This window comes from Henckelia pumila, chromosome 2 (genome assembly GCF_033568475.1).
Source record: "Henckelia pumila isolate YLH828 chromosome 2, ASM3356847v2, whole genome shotgun sequence".
Classification (NCBI taxonomy): Eukaryota; Viridiplantae; Streptophyta; class Magnoliopsida; order Lamiales; family Gesneriaceae; genus Henckelia; species Henckelia pumila.
In genome coordinates this window covers 169,788,862-169,804,709 of record NC_133121.1, presented here as the reverse complement: position 1 = coordinate 169,804,709, position 15,848 = coordinate 169,788,862, and the positions used below count along the sequence as shown (strand labels likewise).

The following is a 15,848-nucleotide window of genomic DNA, read 5'->3' as shown; positions in this document are numbered from 1 at the left end:
TGTCTAGACTATGTTAAATAATCAAATCTTTAGAATCGACTACAGTCTCTGTGGGATCGATACTTGAACTTGTTGTCCACTTACTATTACTTGGCCTAGTATACTTGCTAGTTGACACTGAATTAAGCGGTCAAGTTTTTGGTGCCGTTTTTGGGGACTTTTTAGTTAATATTAGGATAGATTATTTGCTTGAGACTAGACTTTTTTTTCTTGCATTTGCTTATTTTTTTGAATTTGAATTTGAATTTTTCTTACTTGTGTGGTGCTTGGAGATGGATCATCGATAGATGTTCACAAGGTTTGGCCAGCAATACTCGGATCCATTCTATGCTGCTTGGGGGAGATTCAATGATTTGGCGAAAAGATTTTGATATAATGAGTTTTCAAATTACACTATAGTTCAGATTTTTTATGGTGGATTGGATGAGACAAGAAGACGTTGGGTGGATTATGGAGCTTTGACCACTGACAGTCACTTGTTCAAAAGAGACTATAACAATGCTATGCACTTATTAAATGATATAGAAGATTTTGACTACCATTGGTATTGTGATCCTTCACTGCAGGGTTGGAGTCACCAATATCCTCCAGAATTCAAATCCACAAATTTTGCGAACCAACCACCTAAGCATCAAAAAGAGTGTATAGGGCATTTTGACGATCATGTGGCTCAGTTGGAGAACTTTGTGAAAAAACAGGCATAAACAAATCAGTTCTTGGAAAGCCGCATCAACTCTTTGAGTCTTTTGGATGAGCAGATTGAGTGTTTTATAGAACCATTTTCTGAGATATGTCAAGAGAATGAAGTAATTGCGCTAGATCACGAGGAAATAATTTTTGAAGAATTTTTAATTGAAAAGGCGCCAAAAGTGAACTTGTAGGAGGAAGAAATATACAAGGCGACAGATTTGACCTCGTCAATGGTCTTTAAATGTACACCATTTGAAGATTCTTTCTTGTCATTGACGCCAACTCCACAATATTTCATCCTCTATGAGCTTCAGCATAGATTCGGAGTCTCCTTCCAAAAGAAAAAGTTCATACCGAGTATTGTTGGACCGACGAGCTTACAAAGTCAATATCACGCCAAGCTTGAGAGCGTAGAAAATCAAAACCCATACGTAGAGTCGTATGATTCTTACTGATAAGTGCAATTTTTGCACATATATTTTATATGAATTAGCTTGGCTTTTGTTGTTTTTTGAGCGATATTATGCATGTCTCTTGTTGTTTGTGTTGTTTGCAGGAATTTGAGTGTTATTCATTTTAGTTGGTCAAAAGAAGTGAAAAAGAGGTGAAAAAGAGTTGAAGAAAAAATAAATAAAAGTGCCCAGACTAGTGCCCCAGTGCTACAAGCCAAGCGCTTCAGCGCTACACGGAGTCTTCTGAAAGGTGAAAAGTCGAGGAAATAGCGCCCCCAGCGCTACATATGCAGCGCTCCAGCGCTGTTGGAAGAAAATGACGGGCGCTCCAGCGCCAAAGTATAGCGCTCCAGTGCTGCGCAGTGTCCATAATTTTGGAAAGTCTTGATCGAGTTTAAAAAGGAATTTATGGCTTATTCTGAAGATATACGAGGGTTTAGAGAGTTTTTCAGAGCATAAGACGGCGATTGAGAGTTTTGGATTGCACAAGAGCTCGAGATTCCGGTACGAAGACTGAAGACGGCGGCATCCGGCGACGGAGAAGCTTCATTCTAATTCGTTCTAGTTTTTCTTTGAACTCTATTTTTCTTAGTTTATGGATTGTTGGAAAAACATGAGTTATTTGATTTTGAATTGCATTATGAACTAATTTCTTAGTCTAGAGGTAGACGGATCTTGACTGGAAACCATGATTGACATATTTTGATTTATACATTTAAATTTCTTCGCACAGTTTATTTGTGTTTTCCTGATCTTAATGCTTTCAATTTACTGGCCATAGATTGAATGATATTTTATTTAGAATCTATCACTCGAGAGAGGAGATTTTGAATACGACATAGGAAAATACATCTATGGTGTTTATACTGTTCGAGAGGCATATAACTCCATAGAAGTCATTAGAAGAATTCTTGTTCTTTTTACTGGATTTAATAATTGAACTTTGATAGAGATATTGAGTTTGTTATTGAATACGAATTTATGCTTGACACTCGAGAGAGGTAGTAGAAAATAATAGGAATTCTTGGCTAATAAACTAGAAGATTTTATAATTGAACAATCATTAGAAATAAATTGTGGTGTACAGTCAAGAGAAGTCGAACCTCTAGCAGTCGTCGCTTATTGAATTTTACTCTCGTGAACTCGTGGTTATTTAATTTTTTTTCTTGCAAATTTTAGTTTTATAAAAATCAAACCACTTTCGTAGCTCTACATAGAATTAGGATTTTATTAGTTGCAAATATTTGATATAATATCATTTATTCATTCTCCGTGGGATCGACTTGGACTTAATTCCTATATTATAACTTGACATCGTGCTCTTGCGAGCGAAAAACCTGCAACAAGTTTTTGGCGCCTTTGCCGGGGAATGAATTTTATTTGATTTATACTAAATTGTGCTAATTAGTCTTAATTTTGATTTAGAGAATTTTATTTTATTTTGTTGGTTCTAATTTTAAATCTTTCTTGTCTATGCAGTTTATGCGAAAGAGCCAAAGTTACGACTCACTATTATTTGATCCAGAAATCGAAAAAACTGCTAAAGCATTGCGAAAGGCTAGAAGAGAAGAGTTGCAACTAATGGCTGAAGAAAGAGAAAGAGAAAGAGCTGTCAATAATGCTCCGGTGCCGATCAGAGATCACTTTCGACCGGTGATCAATGCTCATTATTCTGGGATAGCTAGGCAGAATATCACAGCAAATAATTTTGAGTTGAAGCCAGCTCTGATTAATATGGTGCAGCAGAATCAGTTCAGGGGTGCAGCTACAGAAGATCCAAATTTTCACCTGCGTACTTTTCTGGAGATAGCTGACACGGTGAAGATTCATGGTGTTACTGAGGACACCATCAAACTACGATTGTTCCCATTCTCTCTTAGGGACAATGCTCGTAGTTGGTTGCAGTCTTTACCTCTTGGGAGTATCACCACATGGGAAGACATGGCATCTAAATTTCTGGCCAAGTACTTTCTTCCTGCTAAGTCGGCTCAGTTGAAAATAGAGATCACTACATTCAAACAACATGATTTTGAGCAATTGTATGAAGCCTGGGAGCGATACAAGGAATTGCTTAGGAAGTGTCCGAACCATAATTTTCCGGATTGGGAACAGATCGAATTATTCTACAATGGTTTGAATGGGCCAACTCGTATTTCTGTGGATGCTGCAGCTGGAGGTTCAATTTTTTCTAAATTTCCTGAGCAAGCTTATGAGATGCTCGAGCAAATGACTGTTAACAGTTATCAGTGGCCGAGTGAGAGATCTGCAATAAGAAAGCCTGCTGGAATTCATGAGGTTGATGCATTCACTGCTTTGACTGCTCAGATGGCTACTATTTCTACACAGTTGGCTGCACTGACCAAAGGAAATCAAAGTTCTACTGAGACAGCTTCACTGGCGACTGCCGTAAATTCTGCTGATGGATTTGAGAGTGTGGAGCAAGCTCAATATGTGAACACACTAGTAGAATTTATGCCTTTTACTTCGCATATTAACTGAAGTCGTAGATAGATAAGTACCGAAGTAGATGCACGTGAAGTAATAGGTACCATTTTACTTCGCTTAATAACCGAAGTATTAGGCATGAAATTACCGAAGTAATAGGGTGTCATTTTACTTCGCTTAATATTGGACCGGTTCTGAAGTAAAAGCATGCCTTTTACTTCAGCATTTACATTATGTGACGAAGTAATATAACATCTATAACTTCGCCATTTACGTTGACTGACGAATTAAATGCGCGTATTTTACTTCGGCAGTTTTCTTAAGTGACGAAGTAATAGAACATATATGACTTCCGTTGATTCATTAAACGACGAAGTAATAGAACATATATGACTTCGGTATTTACATTGAGTGATGAAGTAAATGCTCTATTTAACTTCAAATGTTATGTAACTTGGCGAAGTAAAAACATGCCCTTACTGCAGCAGTTTCATTAATTGACGAAGTAATAAAGTACATATGGCTTCGGCTTTTACATTGATTGATGAAGTAAAAATATATGTATCACTAAATCAACATTAAACAATTTTAATTAGATACAATAACACCATTAATATATATATATATATATATATATCTGAAACGTAAAATACACTAATTAGATTGATAAACTATCCATCCAAAAGTACATCCATCAATAAAAAATTATGCATCCACGAGTATTTCTACAAAAGATTGATAAATTATCCATCCAAAAGTATATCCATCAATAAAAGTATTATGCATCCCAACGTGCATATGACCAACTTTAATTTTATTAATATATATATATATATATATATATCAGCAAGTTACATAACAGACATACATTAGATAATATTGTTGGGAGCTACATGCATGACAGATCTAACTTCCAAGTCCATGATCTGCTCCATACACTGAAAGTCTAGTCGTTCCTGCGTCGCCGGAGCATTATACTGCAAAAAGGAGTAACATTCTCACGATAGTCTCATGATCACATGAAACCAAAAAACCTATACCAGGAACTTACACTCTTCTCAAATAAAGGAAGAACTGTGTGATCCACCAAAAACTTTATCAGGTGACCCACCACAGCTTCCAAGCCTTTTAGGACTTTGACAGCTTCTCCTTGTAAATCAACAACCCTTTTATCGGAACTAGCATATACCGATAATTCATCTGCAAATAACAAGCAATATAGAGTACCACCTCGTTCATCATAAAGGAAAATCAGGGCAAGTTTAGTCGAGAAGCCCAAGATAGGACTGTAGTAGTGCTGCTTGCTCAACGAAAAATTAGGGCACACACTTTTTCAGGAAACCAAACACCAATTCGTGAAAAATTACATAATCAAGAAGGAATAATATCATAAACTGACAATTTTCCCTCTCTTATGCCTTTTATGCTGTTTTAATCAAAAAATCAGAATGATCATATCCCAATAATTTGACGAAGCATTGCATGGCTAAAATAACCATGTAATCTATAAATTACCCCTTAATATATCCATAAGGCCAATATGCTAGTTCACATAATCACAACAGATATTGTAGTCCAGCCACAACGAGACTCTCATCTGTGGCGCATGATATATTTAACATAATTTGACAAAAGAAACCAAAGAAAAAAAAGTAATTAGAGGTGAGGATATGTTTTCATATGTTGGTTACATTTTTTATGGATTATTTCTGTCAAAAAGGATACTATCACAGGTTGAGAGAAACTAGAGGAAGAATTCAAGGAACTTGACACACATATTTAACCCCTTTAAATATATGACAAGAAACATTACAGTTCGACTACATGAACTTAGATTGGCTGGAGAGCAGCAGAAACAAACTAAAATACAAACTAAATATTTTACTTGCATTAAAACTAGACAAAATCTTACCATGGTAGTGTCATTGACATGATGGATATTGGGAAGGCCCCTTGAACCTCTTAAAAGTATTCTTTCATCCGCATCCAGTTTCATCATATCCTAACAGGAATAGGCACAAGAATCTCACTGGTTAATATTGGATCAGCTAACCTGATACTGTAAGATTCTAAAAACTCCGTCCCATTCAACCATTGAACACTAAGAGTATGAACATAAGGAGGTGTTGATATCCCATATGAAATTTTATCAAATGGAATGAGAAAAAAAAATCTAAAAAATAACAATTTGATGTCATCGTTCATTGCATTAATAAAATATAGTATGTATAAATCAAAGAAGCTGAGAATTAATGAATATGGAATAATGATAAATATATATATCATAGGTAGAAAAAGAAAAAAAAACTAAATAAAACTCTCTTTTAACTCATTGTTTCTCATAATTAAAATAAATTAACAGAATCATGATTCGTTCATATTCGCCATAAAGAACAGATTTGAATGTACCAAAACAAGAGTCAGTTAAAAATCACATCCCCATACCTGGTTGTTGTGTCCACATTTCTTCTTCATGTAGTTGATGGCACGAGGGTGCAAACGGGCATAACATCTTCAAGAACATCACAAAATAAAATATAACTAAAGCTTCAAGTGATTTGGAAGTGCGAATTTTTTTAGAGAAAAAATAGGAAAACAAAAATCTGATTAATAAGGGCACCACCCAATCTATGAACTAGCATATACTTGATCTTTCCACCCGTCCAACTAATAAAGTACAAAATCATTAATTAGGATACCGAAATACAACACATCACTTACATTTTATAATGTGAATCGCACAGGGCAGATTACTGCAGATCAATGAGACGAATTGATCCCTTAGAACTACTATATGCTAACATGTTGCAATGACAAGGATGAAATTCAGGTGAAGTTATAACCTCTGCAAAAACAAAAAAAAAAACAGATATATGGCTTGGTTGCCTTCAACATCTAAACATCCACAGTGTGAACTTCTACATTTTTAAAATGAAATTTAAATTTAAAAAAAAAAAAAATAAACAATCCAACCTACTGATATAGATGACAACGAAAATTGAATACCTACTAACAAATTTGATCTTCAACTATGTAGTCAATTAATATTGTATGGAAATAAAAAAGTTATCTATTATGAAATTCAAACAGAAGTCAAACACCATTTAATAGGAAAAATCAAAAAGATATTAAAATTCTACAAAAATAAATTTGATATCAAACCTGTATTTTTTTCATATTTATGTTACAATATTATTTAGAATAAAATGATTGCCATGAACTTAAAGAATAACAAATAGTGATATCACACCAATAAACCTCGTGAGGTTAAGGGAGGAACTAAGAAGAAACTAAGCTAAGTGAAGATCCATGGAATACTTTATAACTATCAACTCTAACACTAAACAACAATGCAAGCCGTCTCAAAGTCAGCTATGGGAGTTAACTCTATCAACAGCAGACGATAGTTCTTTTATAAATACATTACAGAAAAGAAATTTTGGCACTAGAAACTCTTACACATAATCGGTTTTTGTCAGATCAAAGCTATCAGGAATTGGTCCACTTAATTTGTTGAAACTCAGGTCTCTGCGTAAGAAGGGTAAAATGTGAATTTCAAGATGACATGCTACAAGTTACAACTACAACGAATTTAAGAAGAGAAATCAAGCAAACAGAAACATCAAAAAGAAAGAAAGGATTCTACTGACAGAACTTTCAGTGTTTTCAATTCCCCTAGATAATTCAGCAATTCCCCCACAATGTTGCAACTCCTCAAAATCCTGCATTCTAAGAATCAATGAGTTGCACACAAGAAATTATTATTTTGGCTGGAGAGAAAATTATAAGAATCACACTAACAGCGTGTCGAGCCCTATTGAGTTATTAGTTAGAAGTGGAAAAATCGACTCATCCCCATTCAAATCGCTAATTCTCCTGCATATTCAGGACACAAAGAATCAAAGTTACTGCAATTTCACCATACTACATGCACAGGAACAATCACATGATCATATGTTATACTCACAAGTCAAGTAACTTGGTAAGCGAAAAAGTACTTGAAAGTCTCGGTCCAAATAGCTAGACCACTAGCCTGTATCTCTCTGGCATTTTCAAATTTAAAGCTAAGTATTAATTTACACACAGGAAGAACACATAATATATCTACTTCATCCATTTGAAAAGATAATTAATTTTATAGATGCTAAATGCTATCTGCTCAGACTTTTATATAGGCCCAAATGGCCAAACAGCTAGATATATATCTTATACATACACACATATTTTTCCATGTTTTGGTCTTTTGGAGCCTCCAAAATTGACAATGGACGCATTTATTCCAAAAATATAAAAAGAAAAAAGAAAAGAGCTTTATGCTATGCAAGATACAAATATCTTTTTTTGTCTTAAACATGATTTCTTTTTTTTTTCTTCGGTCTTTAATATACAATCTATTTTCTAAATTTACGTAAGATTTTATCTATTTTTTTGTTTACCATCTACCACATTTCGACTGCTTCCAACAAATTTTTTTACCTCATCAAAACATTTATTAAATAAAAATAAAACTAGAAATTCTTTCTAAATTTTACTTTTTCTATATTTTTCTTAATCAATAAATGTAAAATCACGCACAACTCTAAAAATATTAGACCAAAAATTATCAAATTCATCTATATAGAACATGAAAATGTATATGAGATCTAGACAAACAAAAATATGAATGATCGGGCAGATCTTTTAATTAAAAAGAGATGGAGATTTTATGATGCAAAGCTAAAAACATGATAGTTTGTAATATATACCTGAAAAAGGGTAACCGATTGGGGACTAAATCTGCTGCGGAGGTAGCCTGTTAAAGCCGGCGCCGGAAGGCTCTGTGCTGGGCTTGGTGGGTAGTTAGGATACGAAGGAGGATACAGATTCACGTAAAAAAAGGAAAACATCTTCCAAAACCCCCAAAAACCCAAATTGATACCAAAACAGAAGGATTCAGACCTTGGGCTTTCGAATTACGGCGTTGGCGAGCGGTTCACGACGGTGGTGGAAGGCTGGAGATGCAAATCAGCGGCCTCTTGGTTGAAGGAGAAAGGGGATCGCGAGCAGATATGCGATGGATTTATTTTATTTTTTTTACTCAGTGTTAAAAGTGAAAGAAAAGTTTGGTACGTATAAAATCCCGGTTCAAGAAAGGGATCCTCATCTGATTCTTCTTTTTTACTTCGGCCCTTATAATAAAATTTTTTATTTTTTTACTTTTTACTTCGGCAAAAATAAAATACCGAAGTAAAATGCTACAAAAATTATTAGTGAAGCCCGGGTTTTTTAAGTACCGAAGTAAAATGTGCACTTTTACTTCGTCCGTGTTATTACCGAAGTTGATTGTTATATTTTACTTCGTAATTACTAATTGCCGAAGTAAAAAGTGCCGAAGTAAAAGATAGAAATTCTACTAGTGACAACAGGAATTACAACAACTATCGAGGTAATCCTGTACCCATTCAGTATCATCCTAGTTTGCGTAATCATGAGAACTTTTCCTATGCAAACAATAAGAATGTGTTGAATCCTCCACCGGGGTTCAATACTCAGAATGGTGAAGGTAAGGCATCGTTGGAAGATTTGGTGAGTAATTTCATTGCAGAATCATCCACAAGATTTAAGAGGAATGAGAATAGGCTTGATAGTATGGAGACACACTTGACCAATGTGAGCACTTCTATGAAAAATCTTGAAACACAAATTGGTCAACTGGCGAATGCATTGAATAATCAGCAGAGAGGTGTGTTTCCTAGCAATACTGAGATTAATCCAAGGGAGCAGTGCAAGGCTGTCATGCTTAGAAGGGGTAAAGAACTCGGGACTGATAACCCAAGGGCAGTGGTTGATGAGGAAGCTGAAGAGATTGTGGTAGAGTCTGAAAAATCTGATAGCCAAAATTCCAACAAGTCTGCAGTTGTGCCTGAGAAATCTCCTGTGCCAAAAGCTGTTTTGCCATATCCTCAGCGGTTCAAGAAGAAAGCGTTGGATGACAAGTTTTCTAAGTTTCTTGACATCTTCAAGAAAATTCATATTAATATTCCATTCGCTGATGCATTGGAGCAGATGCCGCACTATGCTAAATTCATGAAGGATGTGATGGCGAGGAAGAGAAAGCTTAAAAAGTTTGAAATAGTGAAGTTAACAGAGAAGTGCAGCGCCATCCTACAAAAGAAACTGCCACAAAAATTGAAAGATCCAGGGAGTTTTACTATTCCTCGTATTATTGGTGGTGCGACTGTTAATAGGGCATTATGTGATTTAGGTGCAAGTATTAATTTAATGCCTTTGTCTATTTTCAGGTCGTTGGAGCTTGGCGAGGTGAAACCAACCACGATTACTCTGCAGTTGGCTGATCGTTCTCTTACTTATCCTAGAGGAGTTGTGGAAGATGTACTGGTAAAAGTAGATAAGTTTATTTTTCCTGCTGACTTTGTAGTGCTTGACATGGAAGAAGATCAAGATGTCCCTCTAATTTTGGGGAGACCATTCTTGGCAACTGGCAGAGCGTTAATTGATGTGCAGGAGGGTGAACTAACTCTACGAGTTGGTGGTGATGCTGTCACCTTCAATATCTATAAAACCATGAAATACCAAGATGAGGTATATTCTTGTAATCGCATTGAGTCATCTGATTCTCATGAATATAATTTTTGTGCAGGAATGGAGTTGGAGGACGCATTGGCTAGGTGCTTGATTAATTCCATAAATCAAGTGGATGGTGATGATTGGGAACTTAGAGAGAAAATTCTTGCTCTTGAAAGTTTGCCAAAGGAAAAAGAAGGCAAAGACAAAATTGAAACAGAGCCTGAGGAAGCCAGCAAAGAGGTACCAGTTTCTTCTACTCTTGAATTGAAAGAACTGCCTGGTCATTTATGTTATGCATTTTTGGGAGAAAATTCGACTAACCCGGTAATTATTTCATCCTCTCTTACTCATGATGAAAATGATAAATTATTAAGAGTTTTGAGAAAATTTAGATCTGCTTTGGGTTGGTCAATTTCTGATATCAAGGGAATTAGTACCAATATTTGCATGCATAAGATTTTAATGGAGGAGTCATATAGTCCCGATGTTGATCATCAAAGGAGATTAAATCCTGCGATGAAAGAAGTGGTAAAAGCTGAGGTTTTGAAATTATTGAATGCTGGTATTATTTATGCCATATCTGACAGTTCTTGGGTGTCGCCAGTACAGGTAGTGCCGAAAAAGGGAGGTATGACTGTAGTTAAAAATGAGAAAAATGAGTTGATCTCGACTCGTACTGTTACTGGTTGGAGAGTTTGTATTGATTATAGAAGGTTGAATAAGGCTACTAGAAAAGATCATTTTCCTCTTCCTTTTATTGATCAAATGCTTGACAGGTTGGCAGGTTACAAGCATTATTGTTTTTTAGATGGCTATTCTGGCTACAATAAAATTGCTATAGTGCCAGAGGATCAAGAGAAAACAACTTTCACATGTCCCTATGGTACTTATGCTTTTAGAAAAATGCCATTTGGTTTGTGTAATGCACCGGCTACTTTTCAGCGATGCATGATGGCCATTTTTTCTGACATGGTGGAAGAAGTTATGGAAATTTTTATGGATGATTTTTCTGTGTTTGGGTCTTCGTTTGATCATTGTTTGCACAATCTGACCCTTGTTTTGCAGCGTTGTCAAGAGAAAAATCTAGTGCTTAACTGGGAAAAATGCCACTTCATGGTGCAAGAAGGAATCGTACTATGGCATAAAGTGTCATCTAATGGGCTTGAGGTGGATCGAGCAAAAGTGGTTGCGATTGAAAAGCTTCCACCGCCAAATAATGTGAAAGCCATTAGAAGTTTCTTGGGACACGCCGGGTTTTATCGTCGCTTTATTAGAGATTTTTCTAAAATTACTAAGCTTTGTGTAATTTATTAGAAAAAGATACATCTTTTATTTTTGATGATGCGTGTTTGCAGGCATTCACAAAGATCAAGGAGGCATTAATTTCTGCGCCTATTATGATTGTGCCTGACTGGAAGGAGCCGTTTGAAGTAATGTGTGATGCCAGCGATTATGCTGTAGGAGCAGTTTTGGGGCAAAGAAAGGACAAGATGTTTCGGGCAATTTACTATGCCAGCCGCACTCTTGACGGAGCACAACAAAATTACACTACTACTGAAAAAGAGATGTTGGCTGTGGTGTTCTCCTTCGAAAAATTCAGGTCATATCTCATTGGCTCTAGAGTAATTGTTTACACTGACCATGCAGCTATTCGATATCTCTTTGCCAAGAAGGATGCCAAGCCGAGATTGATTCGGTGGATACTCTTACTACAAGAGTTTGATTTCGAAATTAGAGACAAGAAAGGGAGTGAAAATTTATTAGCGGATCATCTGTCTCGCTTGGAGTTGGAAGGAAAAGTTGAACATGAACGCATCAAGGAGCAATTTCCTGATGAGCATCTTTTTGAGGTAAATTACAAACTTCCTTGGTTTGCTGACTTTGCTAATTTTCTTTCTTGTGGTGTTTTGCCTCCAGATCTTAATCATCACCAAAGGAAGAAATTTTTCCATGATGTCAAATTTTATTTGTGGGATGATCCGTTTGTCTATAAGAAGTGTTCAGACCAAGTGATAAGGAGATGTGTAAATGAAGCTGAATCCAAAGAAATTCTGGAACAATGTCATTCTGCACCGTATGGTGGTCACTTTGGAGCCACACGGACAGCCGCCAAGGTACTTCAGTCTGGTTTTTATTGGCAAACTTTATTTAAAGACAGTTATACCTTGGTAAAATCATGTGATAGATGTCAAAGGATGGGAAATATATCTAGGCGTCATGAATTACCCCTTACAAATATTTTAGAAGTTGAATTATTTTACGTGTGGGGTATTGATTTTATGGGACCGTTTCCCCCCTCCTTTGGTCAATCTTATATTTTATTGGCTGTTGATTATGTCTTGAAATGGGTGGAAGCAATCGCCACCTCCATTAATGATGATCGCGTAGTGGTGCAGTTTGTGCAGAAAAATATTTTCACGAGGTTTGGAACGCCAAGGGCTATAATCAGTGATGAAGGTACGCATTTTTGCAATAAAATCTTTAATTCATTACTGACAAAATATGGTGTTAGGCATAAAGTTACATGTGCATACCATCCTCAAACAAATGGGCAAGCTGAAATATCCAACCGGGAAATTAAGAAAATTCTGGAAAAGACTGTCAACACGAACCGGAAGGATTGGGCAATTAAATTAGATGATGCACTATGGGCATAACGGACCGCGTTCAAAACTCCTATTGGCATGTCTCCATACAGGTTGGTCTTTGGTAAAGCATGCCATCTGCCAGTGGAGTTAGAGCATCGAGCGTATTGGGCAGTGAAAAAGTTGAATTTTGATATGAAAGCTGCTGGAGAAGAGCGATTGTTGCAGTTGCATGAGATTGAGGAGTTTCGTAATCATTCTTACGAAAATGCCAAGTTCTACAAAGAACAAACCAAAAGGTGGCATGACAAAATATTACTGAAGAAAGAGTTCGAGCCTGGACAACATGTATTATTATTTAACTCTCGTCTCTGCTTATTTCCAGGTAAGTTGAAATCAAGATGGTCTGGTCCGTTCACCGTGGTGAAAGTGCATTCCTATGGAGCCATTGAACTGAGCTGTCAAGATGGTCAGACATTCCAAGTCAATGGGCAGAGGTTGAAACATTATTTTGGCAATGAAGTGCGGAACATGGAGAAAGTTGCTTTGATATACCCTGCATAAACACTCCAGAAAAGTCGGGCTGACGACGTTAAACCAAGCGCTCTTTGGGAGGCAACCCTAATTTTTAAATTTTGTTTTATTTTATTTTATTTTATTTTTTTTAGTTACTTTTATTGAATTTCAGTCATTTTACTAATTTTGGTCCTAATTCGGAGTTTTATTGCAGGTTATTTTCTTCACAAAAATCACATTTTGGAGTATGAAATTCGAGAATATAGCGCTCCAGCGCTCTCCATATAGCGCTCCAGCGCTGTTCTTACGTTGGATTTTTTTAGAAAAGTCGAGGATTTAGCGCTCCAGCGCTATCTTCCAGGCGCTCCAGCGCTAGTATGTGAATTCCAAAGTCGAAGATATAGCGCTCCAACGCTCTCCATATAGCGCTCCAGCGCTTTTCTGTATCATCAATGTCGAAGGTTTAGCGCCCCAGTGCTTCAATTATAGCGCTCCAGCGCTCTCTCAGAAAATAATTGGGCGCTCCAGCGCCACTAATATAGCGCTCCAGCGCTATCACGAAAATTCTGAAAAATAAAAGGTGATCTCAGATTTCATTCATCAAATCTTCATACTTCCCAGCCTTGTTCGCTGCATCCACGCGACCCGCCCCTGCAAATCAAAAAAATTCCCACCTGAAAATCTCGGTTACACCATCAATCATACATATTCATCCTTTCATAGCACTTGTTTGAATTTTAGTCATCCGGGTTCCAATATTTTCGCAGCTAGGGTTCTTCAAGTTTGGGGGGTTTCAATCAATCCTCTATCGCATCGTTGGTTCGATTTCACGGAAGGATCACGAGTTTATCTTCTATAATTTCCGAAATCATTGCTATCCAACCGAGGTATTGTGAATTTTTTTTTTTACACTGGGGATTAGAGATTGATTGATCGATTATTGAATTGGATTGAAGTCATATCTTCTTGTTAATTCATTGGTGCTTATCAAACATTTTTGTGGATGGTGTTGGAGATTTGTGAATCATACGGTTAATTGTGCCTATCTTGGGTTGTTAGAACTTCGAAGTATTATTGTTGGTTGTGCGGAGTAGTGAATTGTGTTGATTGGGTGAGGCTTGAACGCCATTGTTGGAAGTGGTTCATTGTTGTTCATTATTGTTTGGTTGAATTGTGATTAGAATATTGTAATGGCATCGAGAAAGAAACAAAAGCAGGGTGCATCTTCGTCCGGTACCTTCGATGCTCATCGTTTTTGGGATGAAGAGGCCGCCAAGAATTATCCTCTCATGATGAGCAAGAGAATGGTTAGAGAACGAGGTTTTGATCCTAATTCCCCTCTACCATTGTGGGATGTGCGACATGCAGCTCATGAGCAAAGATGGACGGGTTTTGTCCAACCTCCAGGTGATGCCGTGGTTTCATTAGTCCGAGAATTTTATGCCAATCTCAAATGCAAGCATGAGCAGTATCATGTTCTAGTGCGGGGAAAGAGGGTGGCTTTTGATGGACATTCTATTAACACCCTCTTCCATATGTCATCTCTTGATATGGATGACTATTCAGAGTTCCAGGCCGGTGAGGTAGACTATGATGAGATTCTAGCGACCCTGTGTGAGGAAGGGGCGCAGTGGAAGATGAAAGATGACAAGGTGGTGCATTTTCCATCTGGGAAAATGAATCAAGATGCGAGGTCTTGGTTTTTCTTGGTGGCTACTCGTGTTTTGCCCACAGGTCACACTTCTGAGGTGACGAAGAAACGGGCTGTCCTGACTTACTGTATCGTCACTGGGAAGACGATAAACTTGGGAAATATCATTCAGGAATCCATTCTTGCTGCAGTTAGGGGGGCTACTACTGGAGGATTGCCGCACCCATCATTGATCACTACGCTTTGTGCACATGCTGGAGTTACATGGGGTACAGATGAAGAGCTTTTTAAGGTCCAAGGACCTATTACTGGGACTACACGAGAGCATATACCACCCCCTCCGTGACCAGCAGCACCTCGGGATCGCCCTGCGAGTGGCAGCCAGCCACCACCACTACCTCTTACTGGAGCGTATGAGCATTTTGATGAGCGATTGAAGCGAGTGGAGCAGCGGCTAGACCTTCATTGTCTTCGGACTGATATTTTCAGGGATTATATGGTGGATTTCACGACGACTCTAGCCCAGCGCTTTCCTGGCTCCAGTGAGGATCCGCAGTTTCCCCCACCTCCTACTTGGATCCCTCGGGATGACGACATGGATGATGACCACTGATGGTCATTGTCGTAGGTATGTGTTTGTTCCTTGTTTTTATTGATATTGCACATTGAGGACAATGCACATATCTAAGTTTGGGGGGATGTTGTTTTTTGTTTTAGCAGTTTTGTTAAGATCTTTGTTAAATGGATGGTTGTTGAAGCTGAAGTGAAGTTGAGTTGCGAGTTTGATGGGGTATTGCATGCTAAATTAGTCACTAGTTCCTGCATTTGTGTTTTTTTTTTAGTTTTCTTGTTCGTTTTATGTTTTTGCTGGTGTTGGTTTTTTTTTTCTGTCATTTTTATCGTTTGTTTGTTCGTTTTGGTGTTTGTCTTTGTCGTTTGTGT

The 15,848-nt window shown here is 37.2% G+C and overlaps 1 protein-coding gene, 1 long non-coding RNA gene and 1 other non-coding gene across 3 annotated transcripts; 1 reads left to right on the top strand and 2 right to left on the bottom strand.

Moving 5' to 3' along the window:
• Positions 1 to 3,132: 3,132 nt before the first annotated feature.
• LOC140885733 (small nucleolar RNA R71) lies at positions 3,133 to 3,238 on the bottom strand. Its single transcript, XR_012151150.1, has one exon. It is a non-coding gene; the product is annotated as a small nucleolar RNA R71 (small nucleolar RNA).
• A 3,805-nt stretch (positions 3,239 to 7,043) lies between these two features.
• On the bottom strand, positions 7,044 to 7,415 carry LOC140879431 (uncharacterized). Its single transcript, XR_012149416.1, has 3 exons — positions 7,389 to 7,415; positions 7,238 to 7,309; positions 7,044 to 7,115 (listed from the first exon to the last, which is right to left on the bottom strand). It is a non-coding gene; the product is annotated as an uncharacterized lncRNA (long non-coding RNA).
• Positions 7,416 to 12,838: 5,423 nt separating this feature from the next.
• LOC140878934 (uncharacterized) lies at positions 12,839 to 13,303 on the top strand. Its single transcript, XM_073282559.1, has one exon. The coding sequence runs from the start codon at positions 12,839 to 12,841 to the stop codon at positions 13,301 to 13,303; it is 465 nt and encodes a 154-aa protein (XP_073138660.1).
• The last annotated feature ends 2,545 nt before the right edge of the window (positions 13,304 to 15,848 follow it).